The sequence below is a fragment of the Acipenser ruthenus genome, chromosome 3 (assembly GCF_902713425.1).
Source record: "Acipenser ruthenus chromosome 3, fAciRut3.2 maternal haplotype, whole genome shotgun sequence".
In the NCBI taxonomy this organism is placed as follows: Eukaryota; Metazoa; Chordata; class Actinopteri; order Acipenseriformes; family Acipenseridae; genus Acipenser; species Acipenser ruthenus.
Window position 1 is genome coordinate 40,584,588 of NC_081191.1, and position 24,632 is coordinate 40,609,219.

General features: G+C 39.9%; 1 protein-coding gene across 1 annotated transcript in view; it reads right to left on the reverse strand.

The window, feature by feature from the left end:
• Positions 1-14,517: 14,517 nt before the first annotated feature.
• Positions 14,518-24,632, reverse strand: part of LOC131731301 (ATP-binding cassette sub-family A member 13-like) — a 30,148-nt gene continuing 20,033 nt past the window's right edge. The window contains exons 8-11 of the mRNA XM_059020784.1: positions 18,415-18,592; positions 16,687-16,802; positions 14,811-14,967; positions 14,518-14,640 (exon numbers count right to left, since the gene is read on the reverse strand). Coding sequence (XP_058876767.1) covers positions 14,949-14,967; positions 16,687-16,802; positions 18,415-18,592 — 313 coding nt within the window. The 3' untranslated portion in view covers positions 14,518-14,640; positions 14,811-14,948. The remainder of the gene's footprint in view (positions 14,641-14,810; positions 14,968-16,686; positions 16,803-18,414; positions 18,593-24,632) is intronic.

Consider the following 24,632-nt stretch of genomic DNA (forward strand, 5'->3'; position numbering starts at 1 on the left):
CAACTTTCCCGGGTGCGTCATCCACTCTCCCTTGGCACAGAGCCCTGGGGGGAGGACGCAGCCATCTCTCTAACAGAGGGTGATGGGGAAGAGGGCTGTGCAGGCGTGAGGGATACAGAGAGCTCTGTAGAGCTGCAGGGAGACGTTTTTCCAGAGTGCGCTTGGAGAAATGTGCACAAAACTCGCAGAAACTGCGGTTCACCAGTGCCTCCTTTGCCTGCTCTGGCCCCAGGCTGGAGGAGGACAAGCATGGCAGATGCTCAACTGGCTTACATGTCTCGCAGTAATAAAACCCAGGCATTATGCAAGTAGTAGTGCAGTGTACAGTAACACTGTACAGGTGATGCCTCAGTCTGCTTAAAGACAGCAACAGGGCTGTTCAAGACCCGAACAAGACCAGCTTGGCACAGGATGCGGGAACGGAGCAGGTCAGTGACCTGGGTACCGGAATGGGTCCAACGATTCAGTTACGGCAGATAGCACTGTACTGTACCTGTGCAAGTTACTGGCAAAGCCACTCAGTCAATACTCACATGAGTCTGAGGGAAGCCAGCTTGTTAGACTGAACAACCAGCCCTGTTGGAACCGGAACTACACTGGAATGGTACCGGGTCATGTTCGGTACCGGTGCGGTAACCTCGGGCCCAGTTCTGTACTGTAAGGAACCGGGTCGGGAACGGAGCGGATCAATGAACTCGGTACCAGTACTTTATGGGTCCACCGGTTCGCAGTTACCACAGGTAGCACTGTACAGGAATGCCCACCTGTGCAAGCTACTGGCAAAGCCACTCAGCCACTGACTAAGTGAAGCCTGCTTGTTAGGATGAAATAACAGCCTTCATAATGGTGATGCAGAGCTGTCACTAAAATTGTATCACGATGCTGTAGAAGGCATTGCAAGCAACCACAACCGAAGCAACTTCTTGGTCCTGCGCAGCACTGCTGAACCTGGCAGCTGCTCTCACTACACGTATGTCTCAGCATGCATTGCAGACAAGCCGGCACTTAGTCTCTGAAATTATAGAAAAATACAATGAGAAAAGAAAATATTTCTCTCATACAAAATACAGTAATAACAATTACTTTAATTATACAAACCATTTCGTAATTTCGGCCGACAGCAAAATGAGAATAAAATAACTCCAGCCAGAGCTATAGCAGCCTGGGGAGAGAGCACAAAGTCAGCTGACTTACACTGCTTGATCCCTGGGAAGGGGCGACTCAAGCTGCTGGCTTCACATGGGGCATAAAAAAAACTATTACAGCTGTAACAGGGTTGCTCACGTTACATTAAAATAGGCATGTTTGATTAAATATTGTAGTATGTTCACTTTGTATTTAATATTGTCTTTTTGATTTTATCATTTTGTATAAAGCACATTTATTTTGACACATTACTTTCTGTAGATTTGCACTGATTACACTAACACGTTAATTAATTGATTTGGAGAAGCTGAACACCTGGTATAAATGTTCCTGATTTCATCCATTCGGCAGATTGATTTTATCCATTGTGAAGTGAACCCGGGTTTTGTTTGGCGTGGAGGCTGAACACGCAGCGAGCAGGAGTAAAGGAATTGGACTTTGATTCGGTGGGTGGTAGGAAAACAGATGAATAAAATAGCCACCGAATTTAAGGGCGTATTTCCCTGCCTGCGTTCTTTGTCTCCATTATGTCATTTATGTGTTTTAAATTAGTATTTTAAAAGGCATTAGGGTTTTAGAGGAATGCTGAAGATGGGGTGTATTAGTTTTATTGTTGTTTTTTTTGTGAGCCCAGTCTCCGTGCAGATATTGTGCCCTATAGTTTTAAATAGTAATTCTGTATTTAGTTATTGTTTTAATTAGCGGGCAGTGAAAACTCCCTGCCGTGACTGTGTACTCTAGATCTGCCCTGTTTGTTAAGTATAGTTTAACCGCCTGTATTTAATAAAACGATGTTCATTGTCTGACATAATAGTGTGGTCTCGTTTATTTTCCTTCAGTACCCCTCCCAGGTGCTACACAGCGTAATAAATTGTCGCATACATTATGTAAAACACAATAATTAACGAAAATGATACATTCATAAGCAACAAGTACTTATCTGATAGGCTCGCAGTGTTTTTATGTCCTCAGGGGCGGGCCATGACTGCGTCACAGGCTCGTCAAGCAGCTTTGATTTATCTTATTCAGGTTTTGGGTCTTTAAGAGGTAAACACCCATTCAGTAATGGTTACATTTTTGTACTTGAAAGGGAACTTTTAGTTGTTCCAAAACGTCGTCTTAAATCAACTGGAGCCAGAGCTTTTTGCTGCTGTGCGCTTGGTTGTGGAAATGTATTCCGGTTACCATTAGGCAGGTTGAAACACTGGATTATTTTAAGTCTAAGCTGAAAACATCTAAATCTACAGATCTGAGAACCATGGACTCCAGAAACAGAGGTGATAATTATTTTTTTTTTTGCATTGTGGTTCAGACACTCGCTTGTGTGTAGTGTCGCTGGTCCGTGCCCAGCTTCTACCCTGTTACATTGGTGCAGTGACCCGGATCTCATCGATTGGCTGCAGCCAATCACCAAGGTTAAAGGAAAGAGTGTAATAAAATAATTGTTAAATAATTGTTCTTTCAAATTCTGTTTGGTATGACGAAAGTAGAGTTTGATATTCATGAAACTGTTCTAGACTGCTGTTAAATAATTCAGCAACAGACCAGATTTTAAACATCTTAATTACCAACAATTATTTGATTATTTGAAACAGATATGGGCATCCGTACCCCCTTGTGTGGCTGACAGTGTTTCCAGAAATCTTCAAGGAAGAAGGAACTACAAATACCTTAGAACACTATTTGGTTTCGAATAGAAGTGTATGTGTGCATTATTTGACTTTAAAAAAATTAGCTTCTTATTTCCTGGCATCTCACTGTCTACTACCCTTGGCAGAGGGGTACATTAACATTCAATAGATGACCAGGGAATAAAAAGCACCAGCATAAGCGTGTTTTCACCTGGACAGATATCCTTGAGCCACCTAATTTAAACCACATAACTTTTTTTGTAACAGTTGCCCATTTTCTAAGTGCAATAAGATCCTCCAGGGTGGGCAGTATTGGGAAATACCGGACCTTCCAGGGGTCAGGTCTTATTGCTTACATAATAAAACAAAGAAATTATACTAATATATCAGGACCAGGATATTTTTTTTTTATCTTATCCACTACACTTAATCCAAAGTGATCTATCAGTCTGGTATATTCCAGATCATTTAACTCTCACAAAATCATCAGTGGAATTACTGTGTTATAAAGTCAACGATGCACAGTTACTTTTGGTTTCAGGTCAAATGTCCGAAATATTGTCTAATTTTGGAGATATATTTTTGAACATTGTTTCCTACTAACAACTAGAAACAGGCCAACTTATTTATTGAGAAACAAACTGCTATTAAGTGAATGCCCTTGAATTCACATATTAGCCGGGAAAGAGCTGGTCTTATATTATTAAAATAGGTTTGACATTACAAATGTTTCACTTGAATACGTCTGATTAACACATTTTGGCATCTGGCCTCCGGAGCACATGATCCTGCCTTAAGAAAGTTTATGTGATGCTCCAAATCTCTAAACTGATGAGGAGCAATAGGCTGCTATCCCTTTCTGATAAGAGAAGGAAGAGCAAACTCAAAGTGGACTGTCGGTCCATGGCATGCTTTATGATTACCTGACCTTTATTATATGTGCTGCTTACATTTTGTTGCCGTTATTTATTCTGTAAAAAACAACCAAGGCAGCTTTCTCTTTTGCAAGGATGACTTTCCCAAATATATTACATATAAAGAATTAAATGACTATCTAATAAAAAGCACAGTATTCACCCCAGTGCAGTCTTAACAGCAGCGTATCCAGAGGAAGGGGCAAGGTCTCCGGTGAACATCCAAAACGTTGTTGTCTTTCCAGCCCCATTGACACCCAACAGCCCACAGCACAAGACAGGAAAGAGAAGATGACAGGTATACACTGAGAAGGCTATTTACAAAGGAACATAAGAGAAGCACCTTTATTCCTGTCCTTAACCAAGCAACTGCTTCCCCTATTGACTGGTATTATTTGCAGCGACTAGTCTGCTTTGACCCTGAAGACTCTACTTAGATGAAATTACCTTGGAAGTGAAACAGTAACAGACTTCCTGTAAGGCAAAGAAAACTGATAACTCCCTGTTGTACCAGATACCATCATTTAAAAGGAAAATAAATGCTTGCTAAATGTTCTTCAAAACAGCACATTTGAGACCTATGTAGAGAATAGAAGTGCATGTATTTGTGACATTATTAAGAAAACACAGGTTAATTAAAACTGGAGTAATCACCCATTATGTTTAAAAATTAAACAAACAAACATATGTACCGTATAGTACATACCAGCATGCATATGTACAACATATACTAATAGTAGATAGACCAGGCTGGCTTACACCAAATTCCCATCCTGTGAAGAGCAGAGGATGATGGGCTTTTTTCTATTTTGATTCTCTTAGAGAACTGTGATTGATCAGACATACCGGAGGGGGTGGGGGAGAAGGAGCGTAGCCATGGTAACTGCAGAACTGAAGCGTACAATATCACACACTTCTTAGGATGGATTGCAAGCAATGTGATTGAAGCATGTCAAATACTAGCAGAAGGTCACATTAGTCTTCATTATAATTCTGTTTATTTTCTTCTTTACCTGACCCCATTTGGATTTTGATCATGTAAACCTTTTTAACAGCTGTAAGAGAGATTGGCTTGACCTAAGGATTTTCAGAGCTCTCTCCATATGCCTCAAAAGTTTGGCTTTGATTAGGATATCTTTCTGGAAACATACCTCTCCTCTCGGTACCCCCAAGCTAATGCCGTTTACAGCAGCGATTCTCTTGTTGCATTGTTGGTAATATTTTCGCAGGTTGTGGAACACGAGAACCAGAGTTTCCACTGAGGACCCTCTTTCTCTCAGCTTCAACATCCTTATCCTCTGCATGGCCTGGATCCCCCAAGGCAAAACTCTCTCGTCTTCTGCAAGAGAAGAGAGGTTTTAGAAAGTGTGCGTGTGAGCCAGTAGGAACAACTTGCTGAATGCAGATTTACTATTTTTTTTTTTTTTTTTTTTAGTAAATGATATGTCACATCATAAATTTAAAATAAACTTCAACACATAAATCTACTTGACTAAAAAGAAATATTGAAAAAAATAAAATAAAATAAAAAAACAAATAACTTTGAGGTAATTATTAGGATGGTACCAGATATCCTAAAACGTGTGTTCCATTCAAAGCTGCACATATGAGACCCTGTGGCGGAGTGTCCCACCCCTATATATATTTGTATTATTATTTGTATTATTGTTTGAGGTGCGGATAAAAGTGCAGCGTATTTGTTATTGTTTTTATATTTTAATGAGGATGCGTGACTGATCAGCTAGTGATTTATTTAGCTAGCTGACAGTCACACATCCTTATTAAACTCGTGCAGACGGTGACCATCTCCCGAGTTAATTCACTGATTAATTGTTGCTAATCGGGAGATGGTCACTGTATATAAACCTGCAGCTCTTTACCCTCAGGGGGAGCGTACAGAGGAGAGTACAGGAGGGCGAGCAAGGAGAGAGAGAGAGAGAGAGAGAGAGAGAGAGAGAGAGAGAGAGAGAGAGAGAGAGAGAGAGAAAACCAAATAGAAACAACTGCTAAGTGTGCTAGTTTTCACCAGCATGAGACTTATTTGTTTATTTATTTGGCCCTTGTGCCTTTTTGTTCGTTGTTTGTTTAAATCTTTTGTTTATTTTATTATTTAATAAAAGCACTGAGCACCGTATCGTTCAGTTTCACCCACCGCCATTCCTTGTTTTGGTTCCTGTTTCTGGTATGTGACGTCACCACTCGCACGCCACTCAACAGCACTCGGTCACAGACCCACATAATTAATGGAATTGATCCTGTTTCCTCATTTAACACAAACTGGCATAGTAACTTCCATCATCTTTTTTTTTTATTATTGTTTTCTTGCACCCAGCTCTACATACTGTACACCTACCTGTATACTATCTCTCAGAGCGGAGTGAGTACCAGAGTTGAGTACCACTGGTATAGGACGTGTTGGGGAAAATGCCAGAAAAGGGCAGGTACATAAGGTGATTACAGACTGAAACATTTCATTTGACATGTTCTGTCAAACACACACTACTGGCAGTGAGCAGGCTGTCCAAAGAGCAAATATTAATGCTGAAAAAAATGGATAAGCCATAAATACCCTACATAGATTTAAAACTGTGCTTCTGGCAATTCAGTAAGCATAACAACCAAACAAAGAATCTATCAAGTATCACAAGTCAATTCCTCGCCATGACACCAGAAAGTAAACAAAAACAAACCTGAAGTGGCACAGGAAATCCCAGTGGAGCGAAAGTCGCAGGAGGAGAAACAGGCAGCCTTGAGCTGCCATAGAAAGAAAGATCCAGCCGGGGAAGTCCATTTTGAACGGACTGGCATAGGAGTCAACCCCCGAAGTTACGTGTCAGGTCAAACTTCATCTGATTGTAGGAGAGCTCAATCAAACCCTGACCCAAGCAGAACTGTGGAAGGACGATGAACACCCACTGAAGGATGCTGTACAGATTATGCAGACCCTGCATCAAACACAAGAAGACAAATATATTCTTATGTGCATCACTAACCAAGATCTGCTGGACAATATTACAATACACCCATAACTATAAAACACTTAATAGTGCTAAATTTAGAAAGGTAGTGAAAAAAAATGTATATATTCAATGAACATTTTGTATAATTATGTATTCATTGCAGATCGAAAAGAAGAGAGGTATTGTGGGTATTCATATTACTATTCATAAAATGATCTGAGAATACGTGCGACTGTCGCAAAGCACTTTATGAAGGGGTATATAGTCATTAAAAAACAAAGCCACCTCTTTTTGATGACATCATCAGCATTATTGGTGTCGGTAGCTGTTGCAAAATTAAAAACAGAATCCACCAACAGTACTACCGAAACTCGAGTCTGCAGCTGCCAGTCACAGGCAGTTGCAAAACCTGCCACTATCACGTCTGCCAAAAATCCAGGACATGTCATAATTTAGGGGGGGAAAAAAGTATTTTTAAAATAAATATTTTGTATTTTCATTTTGTTTGCCAACGCTGATAAACACATTTCCATACGCACACATAAGATTTCCATTCTTAACTGCAGGACCAAAAAAAGAAAAAGAAAAATAAACAAAAAGCATAGGAGGACATTTGAATAATACTGTAATCCTAATAATAACAATAATAATAATAACAATATTAAAGCAGGGATTCAATCAGGGACGAGTTTATGTTTATGAATCAGTGAAAGTTTCACGCCATATTGCACACTGTACACAAAATGGATTGTTTTGTGGTGCGCAAAAAAAAAAAAAAAAAAAAAAAAAGACTCCCTTTCAAACACTGATCGAGCCTCACACAAAGGCTAGATCAGTGTTTTTTGCAATACCAAGCAAGCCCAAATTTCCCACCGACTGCATCAGCAGCACTGGTATACTGTATACTGTAACGCTCCATTAAAAGAAACAGGTTCACACAGGCAGTATTCATCCAAACTGTTCATTGTGTACACAGGTAAAATAAATAAAAAGAAAAGGACCGCTGTCAGCCACGGAACACGACAAAGAAATAATAATAATAAAATAACTGTCTATTCTCTCTCACTTGCTCTCTGCTTCACAACGCTGTTTCAAAATGACTAGAGACTACATGGCAGCAGTGTGGAGTAGTGGTTAGGGCTCTGGACTCTTGTTCGGAGGTTTGTGAGTTCAATCCCAGGTGGGGGGCACTGCTGCAGTACCCTTGAGCAAGGTACTTTACCTAGCTTGCTCCAGTAAAAACCCCACTGTATAAATGGGTAATTATATGTACAAATAATGTGTAAAAAAAAAATGTAATTGTATGTAACAATTGTAAATCGCCCTGGATACGGACGTCTGCTAAAATAAATAAATAATAATATATTTATATTAAACATGTTCCTTCATATAAAGCTACAGATTTTTTTTTCAGTATGTCAAACTGTATAATAGGCGGCTATGGATGAAATCTGATCATGTACTCTTGTTTTCTCATTTCGACAGGCGTTAACCCTTTATGAATAGACCCCAGAATGTATACGTTTCTTTCACTGTTTCTGAGGGGAAATGTCACGACTAATGTGAAAAAACTGCCTAGAAGTAGTTGATCTGTGCATTTGAAATTTGGCAAAAGTAATGCGCATAATCAACCTAAATTGGGTTTCCATCCAAATCAACTTCTAGCGGAGAAACTGGCTGACGTGATGACGTTGTGGGCGGAGCTAAAGTTATTTGCATCGAAAACTGAAATACGCTAGAAACATAGTGCGACAGACCGCTTCCACTCTTTCCCGATTTTCCTTTATAAATGTATGTGATTTTACTTGTACGATGACGTATCACATCTAGCGAAATAACCCCAGTTTACTAAACAGCAGTCTACTGTCCTTCACTTCCCACCAGTTTATTATTCACAAAAAAATTATTATTTTGAAAGTATTGTAGCGTGCATGGGGGAAGGCAGCAGGGCTGGTAGGTGACGTAATCACACACAAAGACATAAGCCCGATATACGCTATTTGCAAGAGAGCCGGCTCTTTTATACAGCGGTATCGGCGCTATGCTTTTGTGAGAGAGATCCTCGGTTCGCGCCCGCCCATCGCCTGTGTGTGTGGATTGCCTCTCTCTATGTGATGCATCTGCCTGCGGGAACCAAGATTGCTACAGTATTCTCGGGTGAAAAATCTAACCATAATATTTGACCGGTGTACTTGAATACTATACTTTTTATATTGTAAAATTCAGTACGCTAGGCTACCTACAGCTTGATTTGTTTACCCCATAAGAATCTCAATTAACTGATATTTTGGTTATAGCCTACTATTTTCTCATAAATTACAGGAGCATTTTCACCTTTTAATGTAATTATGAGAAATGTTAAACGTTTAATAAGCACACACTTTTCATATTATGTTTTTCTTTGTTTACCCCCCTCTTATTTTCTCTATTAATAAATGGGGAATAAACACGAAGTTAAGCATCTGACTGATTTTTATATACAGTTGTATATAGAGCAGTTGTTTCAGTTTGTGGAAAATCAAGAGAGAACATTACGAAGGGGGTTTCAAACTTTGTTTTATGTAGGCTAATGTTTGATGTCACTAAACTTCTAAATGGATTGCAAAAGAAAAAGGGAAAGGCAGAATGCTATATATACATGGTAAATGTACTGAATTTCCTTTGTAATTAATTACATTTATTACTGAATTTTATTTATATATTTACAATTAAATATTCATTAAAATGTATGAGTTTATCAGAGTCATTTTTATATTAATAAAATTCATGCCATAAAAGCAAGGAATGTATTTGTACAGGAAAGATTGGTTTTCATGACGAATATATGTATATACAGTATATATACATATATTTTTAGACACTAAGGGGTCTAAAGGGTTAACGCCTGTCAAAATGAGAAAACAGGAGCACATGATCGGATTTCATCCATAGCCGCCTATTTAACGGCAGTTGCTATTCATAAGAGAGCATTCAGATGCGTTGTTAAGCCCCAACGATTTTCGTCTATGAAGGCATGTTTTTAACGAATTGAGAGAAAGGTTATCGATTACCTAATTGGCATAAAGTTTTCATCAATCCTGAGCATCAACCTGCTGCTCATAAGCGTATAATAAAGTCTAAACTAACGACAGCCTCGGCAGACTATTTTTTTAAAGACATATTTTATTACTACACTTGCTCTGTTATACAGTTATTAACACTGCTTATTTTGAAAAAAAAAAAAAAAAAAAATCTGTAGCTTTATATGAAGGAAAATGTTTAGTATAAATGTATAGTCACATAAAAACACATTCTCTGGCATAATCAATTTGAAACAGCGCTGTGAAGTGGAGAGCAAGTGAGAGACTGAGAAGAGACAGTTATTTTATTATTTTTATTTCTTTGCCGTGACCTTTCTAACTCAGAGGTTAGTGGTCCTTTCTAATTTACAGAGATTATGTAAAGCCCTTCAAATGTCACATATTTATATGTTTTTTAAATGTAGCGACTTTTATTCTAGCGTTTTTCACCTACATGTGTGGTTTTTCATAATGTGCTTTTGCACTGAACACTGTAGCTTTAAAGGTGAATGTTTGTTTTGTGAAAATATTTGACATACTGCAGCAACGTTGAATTGTATTTCACAAGTCAATAAATATGTTAACTGTGTGTTGAATCTTAAGCATGCCTAATTGTAAATGTAATTTACCTACATAATGTTAAAAATACTCCCTCTGCGAAAAATCCCTGTCATTTCGACTTTGCCTGAGTCAACCGGAGACCTATGGGTTACAAGCCCTTTTCTTTAACCACTGGAGCACACAGCCTCCATTAATTACAGTGTAACAACACAAGGACTGAGGCTATAGAATGATAAAAAAAAACAACTTAGGAAATAAAACAAGCACATCATGAGGCAACTGACCCTAACTGCACAATTACCTGTGCAGTATATAAAGGCCTAGGAGGAGTCTCCTGTGGTTTCTCAAACTGCTTTTGCAAAGAAAGTTGGCATGTCAACATCGCAGGTGCGATTAATTTAGTTTAGGAAAAAAAGAAAACATTGTCTCTTATTTTAAATTATGTATTTAACATTTCATCATAATGTGATGAGATTTCATTCTTTTACTTTTCATTAAGACTCAAAAAAGTGTGACTAAAGTTGTCTAAACTGCCTCTAGTTTAACTGGGACAGCCGCTTATTCTGGATATTTTTCCTTCTCCACACTGTCAGCTGTAACTACCTGCATATCATCCACACTGTCAGCTGTAACTACCTGCATATCATCCACACACTATCAACTGTAAATACCTACATATCATCCACACTGTCAGCTGTAGCTATCTGCATATCATCCACACACTGTCAGCTGTAGCTATCTGCATATCATCCACAGTCAGCTGTAGCTACCTGCATATCATCCACACACTGTCAGCTGTAACTACCTGCATATCATCCACACACTGTCAGCTGTAACTCCCTGCATATCATCCACACTGTCAGCTGTAACTACCTGCATATCATCCACACTGTCAGCTGTTACTACCTGCATATCATCCACACACTGTCAGCTGTAGCTACCTGCATATCATCCACACACTGTCAGCTGTAGCTATCTGCATATCATCCACAGTCAGCTGTAGCTACTTGCATATCATCCACACACTGTCAGCTGTAACTACCTGCATATCATCCAAACACTGTCAGCTGTAACTCCCCACATATCATCCACACACTATCAACTGTAAATACGTGCATATCATCCACACTGTCAGCTGTTACTACCTGCATATCATCCACACACTGTCAGCTGTAGCTATCTGCATATCATCCACACACTGTCAGCTGTAGCTATCTGCATATCATCCACAGTCAGCTGTAGCTACCTGCATATCATCCACACACTGTCAGCTGTAACTACCTGCATATCATCCACACACTGTCAGCTGTAACTCCCCACATATCATCCACACACTATCAACTGTAAATACGTGCATATCATCCACACTGTCAGCTGTAACTACCTGCATATCATCCACACACTGTCAGCTGTAACTACCTGCATATCATCCACACACTGTCAGCTGTAACTACCTGCATATCATCCACACACTGTCAGCTGTAACTCCCCACATATCATCCACACACTATCAACTGTAAATACGTGCATATCATCCACACTGTCAGCTGTAACTACCTGCATATCATCCACACACTGTCAGCTGTAACTACCTGCATATCATCCACACACTGTCAGCTGTAACTCCCCACATATCATCCACACACTATCAACTGTAACTACCTGCATATCATCCACACTGTCAGCTGTTACTACCTGCATATCATCCACACACTGTCAGCTGTAACTACCTGCATAACATCCACACTGTCTTCTGAGTTGGACTATGAATTCTGCATACTGCCTCCTTCTTTTGCATGTTGACATGCCGCTCTGGACACTGTTTGAAACTACATGCCAACACGTGGTAGTGACCGACTTATATTTACATTGATGTCAGAGTGATATTACCCACACAGGTAATGGTGATCGGTACAAAATAGCACTTCTTATTTTTGTTTGGTCATTTTATCTTCTAATGTTATCGATTGTTGCACAAAAAACAAATCTCAACATCCATCCCGGTGGAGGCATGGAGATATACTGGCCTCGTTTTACCACGTTTTAATCAGCTGTCAGAAGAAGAGTGCATGACAAACGTGTCTCAGGGGCATTGGATAATACAGTCTATAGTGAGGTAATAGAGTGGAGCGCACTGGTCAATAAAGAGAGTGTCTCAGCTTGATTGAAGGCAATCACATCTACAGGAGATCTGGCAAAGCAGGCATAGCAAAAGCAATGCTTCCTAATGAATATGTTAAGGAAAAATGAGTTACAGTGCTGTTTAACCAGTAACAAGAGAAGCCAGGGCAACTCTAATGAACAGAAACCAGAACCTCACAGTTTATGCAAACTCAAAGATGTAAAGCAGCAAACTTTTCATAGTCTTTGAGAACATGAGTTACAAATCTTGTGATTTCAGAAATCCAAACTGAACCACAGAGGTGATTTTTGCTGAGTTGTGTGGTTCTTAAATGTAGTTTATACATACTATATAAACTAAATGATTAGTTTAAACAGTATATACAGTGAGTTGCAAAAAACAAGTCAAATTAGAAGAAAATAAATAGTCTGCAATGTATTATGTGATCCACTAGACCTACATAAGCTGTATGTGAATTGTGTATAGCTGCTACAATGATTATGGAAAGAAGAAAGGACCTCCATCACTTTGCAAGTGGCATAATACTACAGACTGGTTCAAATGGCTTGTCTTAATGCAGTGGCAAGACAGTCTCCCCTGGGTGTTACTGGAATTTCAAGATCTGCAGAAAACTGCCACCAGAGAGCACAACTCTGTCTGCAAGAGGATCATGATGAATCAAGCCTGCTGACAGGTGTAACCTATTGTCAAGACATACCTGTTCCTGCTCAAACTATACACAGAGAGCTATACATTGTGGACTATTTTTGTTGGCCAATGACTGTACTTTCAGGTCTAACAATTACAATTATAGTCAAATATTTAGTTTAGTTTAGTTTAGTTTAGTTTAAGTGAAACATTATTATTATTATTAGTGTTAAAAATAGTGGTAGTAGGTGGTTGTGGTAGTAAGCGACTCAATGGTGGTATTTTGGACAGCCAGCTCTGCTGTAAGTACCACGCTAGAAGAACAGTGATTAATTTGCAGAGATCAAACGTTTTTAAATTTGAAAAGACAGACACTGTTGATAAATTAGTTCAAAGAGCAGTACTAAAACCAGAAAAAATGAAAGCGTGCGCTTTAAAGACAGTAGCAATAACAGTCTGGCGAATAATATTTGTACCCAGGGACAAAAGCAATAAATCTGAATCCTGCTTGGCCTTACAAACAGCTAGCAAATCCACTATATTACTTGTTATGTGGTCCAGGACAGAAAAATAAGACTTTCTTATATTTAAAGGTCAGGTTATGCTTGGGGGTTTTATGTATGTTGCTTTCAAAGTTTTGTATGTTAGTATTTTATCAAAGGGCTTATAAAGATTTGTGTGTGTGTGTGTGTGTGTGTGTGCTTGAGGCTAGTTAATGAAAAACACATCAAAATGTAATAGACCCTCCACAGAATGGAATAGTGTAAAGCACAGAAACATGCACAACCAAAAGAGTTTTCGCTCAAGGGACTGATTTTATTAAGATATTACTTCAGCAAATGAAAAAAAATAAAATAAAAGTTGCTTAGCTTCACTTGAAAGTGTTCTTAAATTGCATGCGATGGCATCTCTTATATCGCAACACACCACACACAACATTTAATCATCTGTATTTATCTGGGGCACTGTAGCTGGTCTTAGTTTGTAGCAAAAATGTTATACTCAATGATGAAGTAAATGAGATGCACCTCCTGTTTAAACAATACTGTATACATGACAGCCAGCCCCAATTACTGGCTTAAATCAATGGGGTATATTCAGCTGATCTAAATGTTGGCACAATTATTGAATTCATTAAATAGGACCATCTCTGGCATTTTTACAGACAGAACTCGCAAGTACAGTTAGATGTTTGATTTGCATATCTTTGGTTCTCAAGGGATAATTATTTTTAAAAAGTTTTGCTATAAAAATGACACTCTTATTTTTGTAACACAATAAGTTAATAAATATTACATGCTATGCATTTCCATTTGCTACATTGGTCTCAATTGTTAAGTTTTGAAATAAATACACGTCCTTTCATTATAAATCATGAGATCTGCTCCTACACTAGGTTAAAGAAAGATCTCAGTTTCCATTCCTTTCTCTTGGTAAGTTACTGCTTCAGTTCCTGAGTCATTTCACCTCACCTCTTATGGATCAAAGAATGTTGCTGGCTGAAATCATGACAGTCAATAGTGGAAACAGATGGTTGCACAGGGTGGGGACATTTCACTCTCCAGGGGGAGTGATGCGCAACACTACCTAAAAGCATGGCTAGAAAACAGAGATTTCTTTAACAAAGTGCCAGGTGTAAGGTTTTAAAATAAAAAAAAATACATGGTTAGTATAGTATGTGTTTCTTTCAGAACTGCACATCAATATAGCACATGAAATTATCTTGTTCGCTACAATTTTAAATCAAAGAAAAATTAGACAACACTGACCTGTTGCTTGGAAATGAAAGCCAGGAACCGAGGGAGGAAAGTGATGAAGATGGTGCCAAGGCCCAGAACAAAGTTTATTGAAATGTAGGTTATGAAAGCCACGTCAGGGCTAGTGAACAGGCGAGACATGAGGTACACTCACGGCAGCGTTGAAAACCTGAAAACCAGCATGGCAGAGGCTTTATACATCGATGAAGTGTTTTTTGATGTCTTTTATTAGTATTTTTTGGATAGATGTTGCAGAAGCCTACTAATATAAAGATGCTTGGCTGATCTAGCCTACGTTACTTTAGATTTAAAAAAAAAAACGTTTGAGTACTTGCAATATGATCGTTAACATTGTAAAAAGGCATGGGGATGAAAATGTAATTTTAAAAATGGCAATATAATTTTAAGCTACTATAATTTTAAGCCCCCCCCCCCCCCTTTTAAAAACACTGAAGTCAGGAGCCATAGTTACAAGGCTGTGCTATTTGTGTTAGTGAAATGGCATAACTGGACAAATAGGAGCCATGCATTCCGTCTCATAACCTATCCTGTGCTATAATGGGTCTCCTTATAAAGGGGGAGCACTGCAGTAGCAAACAGATTTCTACTACAGTGTCTATTTAAAATATCAAACTTGCTTTTTGTATGGACACCACAATTAATTTATCATTGCTCATTCCTTACTCAGAGTTGTGGGGTTCACTGTGGTCCCTGTGGACAATTTGAGTTATTTATTATTAACCAGGCCATATCGCATATATATTAGCTGAACCCCATCAGGTGCAGAGTTGACCCATGAACCTTACTAATGAAAAGGCCACTCTGCTAGCTCACCCAGATTATATTTTTAATCATGTGAAACCAAGTGAATCAATAACCCGTTAACAACCGCCATCAATGGTCTTTCAAATGGCATGCTTGAGGAATACTTAATCAACTGTAACAACAGGAAACAACAAGGGGATGTGTATTGACACAAAGCTTTTGCTCCACCTAACAACCTATGTGAAGGTTTTGTTTATTACAATTCATATTTTCATTGTATATTTGTTTTGTTATACTAACAGTTTTCCTTTCGTTTGTATAAAGGTTGTATGGATATTGTTTAATAAAAAGGGGTATTTATCATGGCAGTCAGATGTGACTAGTATTACAGTTTCCATAGCTATTACTTTGAGGTTATCTTAGTAAATTTCACAGCATCCTATACAGTGAAAACTGCCTTTTTTGCATATGATATTTACTTCCAATAAATGCATGTCAAACTAAGTACCGTTACATATTTATGATGCAGTAGTGCTACGTGTTTTTTTTTTATTTATTTTTTTAACTAAAGATATTTGATATTTAAATTGGGCATATTCAATGCAATTGTGGCTTAACATTATTTACCATACTGTATTTGAGTTGTAAAATAACACTTTTTGGGAAATAATATGGCTGTGGAAGAAGCAACATATTTTTATATTGAGATTTGGTATGGATTCAGAAGCCATGAATACTGTGAATATGTTGCAATTCAAAAAGGCTTCATTTGTGTTGTATTTTTTATGAGTCTCGTCAAGAGTGCACAGGAGTATTAACAAGATCTTTATCAGACTTAACAATTGATTTGTATTGACGTATGCATGTGCAACAGGGAGGAGGGTGGGCCCAAACTGGAGACCAAGCACACTGTAAGTGACTGTCTTAGTCACTGTGCACATATGTAAACACAGACCAGGAGAAAATCTAGTGAAAACCCAAAGTAAAATGAAATAGCTTTGATTGCTGGTGAAGAACACACCTTTGATTTATAACATCATAAAACTGAGGTAAAATCTAAATCCCTCTATATCAAGTGTCTCTAAAAGCTTTAAGGTTAAGACCCTTGTTTTCCAACACCTACCCAAAAAGGATGAGGAGCAGAGCAACTGCGCTCAGGTTCTCTCTGAATGTAAAGGCTGTCAGCTGGAAGGCTGCAAAAACTCCAGTACACAGGTCGACTGGGACAAGGTAGAACACCTAGACGAAACCCAAGTTACACACTTCTATATTACTGGAAAATGGCACATAGCTTTTGAATGCTCATCGTTTCTTACTTTTTAATTGTTATTACACTTTTTATTGAAAGGAAGAAACACCAAATGTAATTCTAAAATGTATAAGAAACCACTTAAGACTAATGGCAAGCCCCTGTAAATAGTGCACTGGTGTTAATGACAATTTGTAGTACACAGCTTTGAGAATCTAGCCATTGTGGTTTTTCATCATTGCTTTATATGAGACATACACTGTCCTTCTCTGCATTTTGAACGTCTACGTAATTGTTCTGACAGATCTTTATTAGGCAATTACCGCGAGACCAAGACATTTACATTCAATAATTACACTATAATTCCAGTGAATTTCTGTCTGGTTAATATAAAGCATGACCAACAATAGGGCTCGAAATTAACGGCTGTGTAACATGGGAGATCTGTGCTGGCTATCGGGCGCATGCATGATCCTGCAGGGGGGTCGGAAGCCCCCTCTTGACCCCCCTGCCAGTTAGGCTGTGGGGTGTGTGGTGCTCGGACCATTGTGATTGGTTGGGGGTGGGTCTTGGGGGAGATGGTCATTTCCTTAAAGGGCGACGATCTATCCCTTTGTTAGCCCTTGCAAGTTACGAGACGTAGCTCTAGAGGGAACAGTGGAATACCCCAGTTAACATGCCTATAGTTTAAGAGCAGAAAAGGTGCTGCCTGCCACTGGCTCAGCAACAGGCAGCAGTGAAGAACCACACCATGCAAGCGGAGATGGCTGAAAATGAGAGTCACTCTATTTTGTTTACAAAGTCTTTACACTTGGACGTTAGTTTGTTGTAGCTCAGGGGGATCTAGACAACCCCACGAAAGTAGTGAGGGAATAGGAGAACGTTAAGTTACTCTCGTGCCTTGCAGATTAGCGGAGGTAGCGAGACCCTGCGGAATAGCAGCATCTTTTTTTCTGGCCCTTGTGCCGATTTATTTTTTATTTTGTATTTTTGTTAATTAAAAAGCTTTATTTTGAACGTTTAAACTGTCTCTGAGTCTCAAGGTGGCTTTATCCCACTCTGACACCAAATGTGACAAGGATGACAGAGGTTTGAGACTCAGAGACAGTTTAAACGTTAAAAATAAAGCTTTTTAATTAACAAAACTACAAAATAAATCGGCACAAGGGCCAGAAAAAAAAGGTTTTAAACACAAAATAATAAACACAAAACAAAACTTACAAATAAAGTTTCCAGGCTGGGCGTTGCCTTCACTGGTCAAAAAAAAACTTACAAAACACAGCACACACAAAAACACTTCTTCTCTTCTAGAACTCTGTCCCTAGCCAGGGCCTCTCCCCTGGCTTTTATTCCCTGTGGCTGGAGCCCAATTAATCAATAATTGCTGATTATTCAATTAGGGCTCCAGCCACATTCTCATATGTTTTCCTGGCAGGGAGGAATTTAACCCCCTCCCTGCCAGTCCCAACCACGTTCATAAAGACGGGGCAGTCCCCCGTCACAGGTGTCTTTTTAAATTTCAATTGAATGTCCTTTACAATTTCAGTTCTTTCTGTGCCATTAAAATGGCTAACTAAAAAAACAGTGAAATGTGTGTCTCACCACATCATAGAGGAAATTAGCAAGCCAGTAGGTTGTGTAGGAGAGCCCCGAGATGTGCTGCAACCGCTTCCCCCCGGACACCCTGTCCTTCACCACTGAGGTGGCAATGCTGGCAGTGACAACGGAGAATCCCAGCAGGAAGCACAGAGCCACTCCACACTGACGAACACTCTCCTGGCTGAAGAATAAATACATTTCAATATATATTTAGAAAATGATTGAGTGCGAACAGCAAATCAGCTTCCAGATCTAGCGGGCTTCTGTTTTGCATAGATGCCCGCTAGAACGTTGAAATGATTAACTGTGAATTACATTTTAAATCAATCAGTTCATAAATACCGTCTTTTTCCCTTAACATTCAAATCTACAACTAATGTGATAACATAAAAAGCTACTTAAACATACTTTCTGACGCTGGTCTTGAGACAAGTGAAATCATGTCTGTGACAGGACACTGTAATGAAGGCTCAATTCGCAACTACTGGACAGCAAATCAACAGGAAAGACACGATTGGTCCACAATTGTGTCATCAGCTGGATCCAAACAACACCCTGACTCAAAACCAGCCAGTCAAACTGCCAAACCGTTTCAGTTCTTTCCCCACCAGCCAATCCACTCCCTGCCAGCTTGAATGATGCCCCGCCTCCAACAACAAGTTTTGAGTCCGACTCAATACTACATGGACTATTCAACAATTGTACATGTCCAGATAAATTACAATAAGAAAGAGTAAGACCCCAATAAATAAATATGTTATCCAAATAATAATTTTAATAATAATAATAATAAAGTTTTCTCTACGTGTGTCGTTTTTCTATTCTAATTATGTTAGGGACTATTTTCCTCAGCGGAAGGTTACCCGCTGAAATATCAGAAGTTCAGAAGTTTTTTTTAAAGAGAAAATAAAGAAATAAATCGTTTTGGAATAGCGATAGAGCCCTCTCGATGTGGACTCTACCATGTGGTAGATGACCTTGACTTTCGTTAGTGCCCTCCCTACGGCTCGGGACGCATAACTCCAGTCGCCCGCATGACGGGCTCTATTGCTTAAATATATACTGGATTCTGCCAAGTCAACACCACGGTTTGAACAATCACCCACTGGACTGCAATTTCTTATTTACAGAGATTATGTAAAGCCCTTTATTTTAGTGGACTGAAAATGTCATGTGTTTATATCTTTTTTAAATGTAGCTACTTTTATTCTAGTATTTTTCACCTACAAATGTGTTTTCTCATGGTGGTTTTGCACTGGACTCTGTAGCTTTAAAGTTTAATATTTGTTTTGTGTTTGGATAGTAAATACAACTTTATATATTTTATTTAAATATAGTTGATACAGCATTACTAAATAAATATTGACATATATTTTGTTTAAATATAGCTGATACAGCATTACTAAATAAATATGACTTTATATATTTTGTTTAAATATAGCTGATACAGCATACCCAAATAAATATTGACATATATTTTGTTTAAATACAGCTGATACAGCATTACTAAATAAGTATGACGTCATATATTTGTTTAAATATAGCTGACACAGCATAAGTAAATAAATAAATAATAAAATGTTTTTGAAGTTCATACTGTACAGTTAGCACAGTTTTTCTCTGTCTGTCTGGTTTGCAACTGCTGCATAATCCAGTTTATATCCCGCCCGTCATATTTGTTTTTGACGAGTTGAATTTGTTTGAATTTCAGAAAGTCAGAAAACAATGACACTGATGTTTTAATCACCATTTTAGTGTTTGGAGCATCTTTCTTTTGTAGTATATTCTGTAATTCAGTGTTCAGTGTAAATCGGTGTTCAGCCATTTTCTCTTGTGAAGAGTGCAGGGAAAAAAGGCGTTGCTTTGAAAAGGGGCGGTACTGACAGTGATGTGAACCAATCACGTGACAGACGGAGACTATTGACTGGTGGTGTAAGGATGTGAGGGCAATAATTAAATCTATTTTTTCTCCTATGATAAGTTTAAAAAAAATCACAGGTCAGGAGTTCCAATGACTGAATCATATATATACAGTATATGTACTGTATACACACAATGCTGGCTACTTTGTTAGAACCTGCCTAGCCAATCATACAACATACTTTAATTTTTTAACAAGAACAAACAAATCCCTATGAGAAACTGTTTTCATTCCTTGATGGTTTATCAGTGTTTCAACAACGTTTGTCTCCTTGATGTGCATAAACATTCTCTCTACAAAAAAGTGAAGGCATTCTCCCACAATATCCCTGTACAAAAGCTCTGTACAAGCTGATTTTATACAAACCAGTTAATTTGTAAGAATGTTCTGTTTATAAAAAAGTACTTCCATTATAAACATGAAAAGCAGCTTGCCTCATACTGAACAGTTACAGGTTTGATCTAAATTAAAGCAATTAAGCCGGGTCAGAATTTGACTTACATTGGAATAGCTAGTTATCATCTCTGCTCTTCTTCAAACACAAGACACAGTATGGGTTCACACAATAGATTGAACAAAGGATTTTTTTATTTATTAAACAGAGAACACACAGTAAAGTAGGAAAAAATGCAGCTATAATGATTGAATGTTTCCGTGACAGGAGCTATTTTGAAACAAGAAACACAAGCTCAGCAAAAAGTATGACTAAAACATATGGATATTTTGTTAGGATCACAATCTAAGAGAGATAGGGCTTTTTCAGTTACTTTTATGTCTATGTATGGACTGCAAAGTAATGCTCTACAATCTGCAGTACGCAAACATTGGCATATATTGTCAACTGTTCCAAATCTGACATCAGCTTTCCAAAATCCTCTATTCACATATCGAAACACATGTAATTTAAGGGATCAGTTCGTTCATGCAGATTGCTTTAATCCTCCATCTCCAGCTTTTCCTATTCTACTAGGATGTTATCCTTGTCAACAATGTGCTTCATATATTATTATTATTATTATTATTTATTTCTTAGCAGACACCCTTATCCAGGACGACTTACAGTCGTAAACAAAAATACACTTAAAGAATCACAGTACAAGTAATAATACAATTAAGAGCAAGATAAATACAATGACTTTGGTTCTAGCAAGTACAAGTATGACAAAATAAAGATTCAATAACGCAGCAGAAAACAGTGTCAGTGATAGTTACATCAGGATATAATTAAATACAAAATACTACAGATTAAATAACACTTGGCAGATTACAGTACTCTAAAATACAGGATTAGATGCAGTAAAACAGGGGGCAGATAAGAGCAAGTAAAGCGCATTTAAGGAAGGGTGATAAGTGTCCAGAGGCAAAAAAAGAGGAGTTCTACAGGTGCTGTCTGAAGAGGTGAGTCTTGAGGAGGCGCCGGAAGGTGGTCAGGGACTGGGCAGTCCTGACATCTGTAGGAAGGTTATTCCACCACTGCGGGGCAAGGGTGGAGAAGGAGCGGGCTCTGGAGGCAGGGGAGCATAGAGGAGGTAGAGCCAGTCTTCTAGTGCAGGAGGGGTGTAGGGAGAGATGAGGGTCTGGAGGTAGCTGGGTGCAGTCTGGTCAAGGCATCTGTAGGTTAGTACAAGAGTCTTGAACTGGAATGCGAGCGGTGATCGGGAGCCAGTGGAGTGAGCGGAGCAGTGGAGGTGCGTGGGAGAAGTGAGGCAGAGAGAAAACCAGGCGAGCAGCGGAGTTCTGGATGAGCTGGAGCGGACGGGTGGCGGACGCAGGGAGGCCAGCCAGGAGGGAGTTGTAGTAGTCTAGGCAGGAGAGTACCAGGGCCTGGTCAGGTTTAGAGAGGTTGAGTTTGAGGTGATACGAGTGCATCCAGGAGGAGATAGCAGACAGACAGGTAGAGATATGGGAGGGGATGGTGGCATCAGAGGTGGGGAAGGAGAGGAAAATCTGAGCATCATCAGCATAGAAATGGTATGAGAAACCATAGGATGCGATGAGGGGGCCCAGGGAGCGGGTGTAGAGAGAGAACAGGAGAGGACCCAAGACTGACCCATAGGGGACTCCCTCCTGTTGAGAGAGGCAAGGTGTGGAGGTTGCTCCACGCCAGGTTACCTGGTAAGTGCGGTTGGAGAGGTAGAAGGAGAACCAGGCCAGAGCAGTGCCAGAGATTCCCAGGTCAGTGAGAGAGGATAGTAGAATAGAGTGATCTACAGTGTCAAAGGCAGCAGAGAGGTCGAGGAAAATTAGGACAGAGGAGAGAGAGGCAGCTTGGGCAGAGTTTAGTGAGTTGGTGACAGACAAGAAGGCGGCTTCAGTGGAGTGAGCAGAGCGGAAGCCAGATTGGAGAGGGTCGAGCAAAGAGTGGTTGGACAGGAAAGCAGAGACCTGGCGGTGTACAGCCCGCTTGAGGGTTTTGGAGAGGAAGGGTAGGAGGGAGACAGGACGGTAGCTCTGGAGGGAGATGGGGTCGAGGGTAGGTTTTTTGAAGAGGGGAGTGATAGAGGTTTGTTTGAAGGCAGAGGAAAAGAGACCAGAAAGGAGAGAGGTGTTGAGAAGGGAGGAGATGAAGGGAAGTAGAGCAGGAGCAGCAGCTTGAAAGTGGTGAGTGGGGAGGGGGTCCAGGGCACACGTGGTGGGTTTGTGACCCTGGAGCAGAGAGGAGAGGTCAGAGTTTGAGAGGGGAGAGAAGGTGGAGAAGGAGGGTGAGTTAGTAGGGGATGCAGTGGGTGTAGGGGTTGGAGCAGGAGGGGGTGCGGGGGAGGGAGAGGTGTAAAGGAGTTTGTGGATATCTGAGATTTTAGACGAGAAGAAAGAGGCAAAGTCATCAAAGGAGATAGAGGAGGGAGAGGAAGGGGGGAGGGTTTAGGAGGGAGGAGAAGGTAGAGAATAGTTTACGTGGGTTGTTAGTGGAGGCTTGGATTACAGATTGGAAATAAGTACATTTAGCAGAGGAGAGAGTAGAGGAGAAGGAGAAGAGGAGAGAGCGGTAGAGGTCTAGGGCAGCAGGGAGTTTGGTTCGCTTCCATTTCTTTTCAGCAGATCACAGTGTGATTCTTGCTGAGCGGAGCGCAGAGGAGAGCCAGGGTTGGGGAGGGCAGGGGCGAGCAGGTCGGGAGGTGAGGGGACAGAGGGAGTCAAGGGAGGAGGTGAGGTGAAGAAGGTGGAAGTAGCAGAGTCTACAGAGAGTTGTGAGAAGGAGTCGATAGGAGGGAGGTGAGAGAGAGTAGTGGAGGCAAGGACAGAGGGGGAGAGAGAGCGGAGGTTACAGCGAGAGGTGACAGCGGGGGTAGGAGGAGCAGGGAGAGATGGGAGAGACAGAGAAAAAGAGATGAAATAGTGATCAGAGAGGTCCAGGGGGGTGACAGAGAGGGTGGAGGGGCAGCAGGCCCTGGAGAAGGTGAGGTCCAGTTGACGGCCAGCTTTGTGGGTAGGGGGGATGGAGAGAGACAGAAGTCGAAGGAGTGAAGGAGAGGAAGGAATCCAGCAGAGTGGCTGGGGTTGGAGAGATGGATATTGAAATCACCTAACAGGACAGTTGGGGTAGACAGAGACGGGAGGGAGGAGAGTAGATAGTCGAGTTATCGAGAAAGTGAGAGAGAGGTCCAGGGGGACGGTACAGTACAATTAGCAGGAGTTGACAGGGAGAGGTTAGTTGGACTGCATGAAATTCAAAGGTATTAACAGAGAGTGAGGAGAGATCGGAGGGGACAGAAAAGAGTAAGGAGGGAGAGAGGAGAAGACCAGTCCCACCTCCCCGTCCAGTGAGACGCGGGGTATGGGACAGGACGTAGAGAGAGGACAGGGCGGCAGGAGTTACAGTGTTATCAGGGGACAGCCAGGTTTCCGTGAGAGCAAGGAAATCAAGAGAGAGGTGGTAGGCAAAGGCAGATATGTAATAATATACTGAAGACAGATTCATTTGTTCATCCAAGCACTGGTAAAATATTTAAAATTAGGGCAAGGATTACATGTAATAGCACACACATCATCTTTTATTGTGTTCCTGTGGTATTGGATGTGTTAGAAAAATTGAAAATTTGACTTTGGGAACACAGGAGTGCTATCTGGAGAAACGATTTAACTTCACCAGTTGCGGGACATTTTATGGAGCATAATCACAGTACACATGTATTAAATGTGTTGGTATTGAAAAATTAAGTGTAGGAAGAAAGGGTGGTGATCTTAAAGCAAACTTCAATGTGAAACCTTTTGGATATATACTTTAAATATTGTAATGTCTATTGACAGGAATGAGGAAATGGACCTAACATTAGGGTCTATTCATAAAAGTACTTGCCGA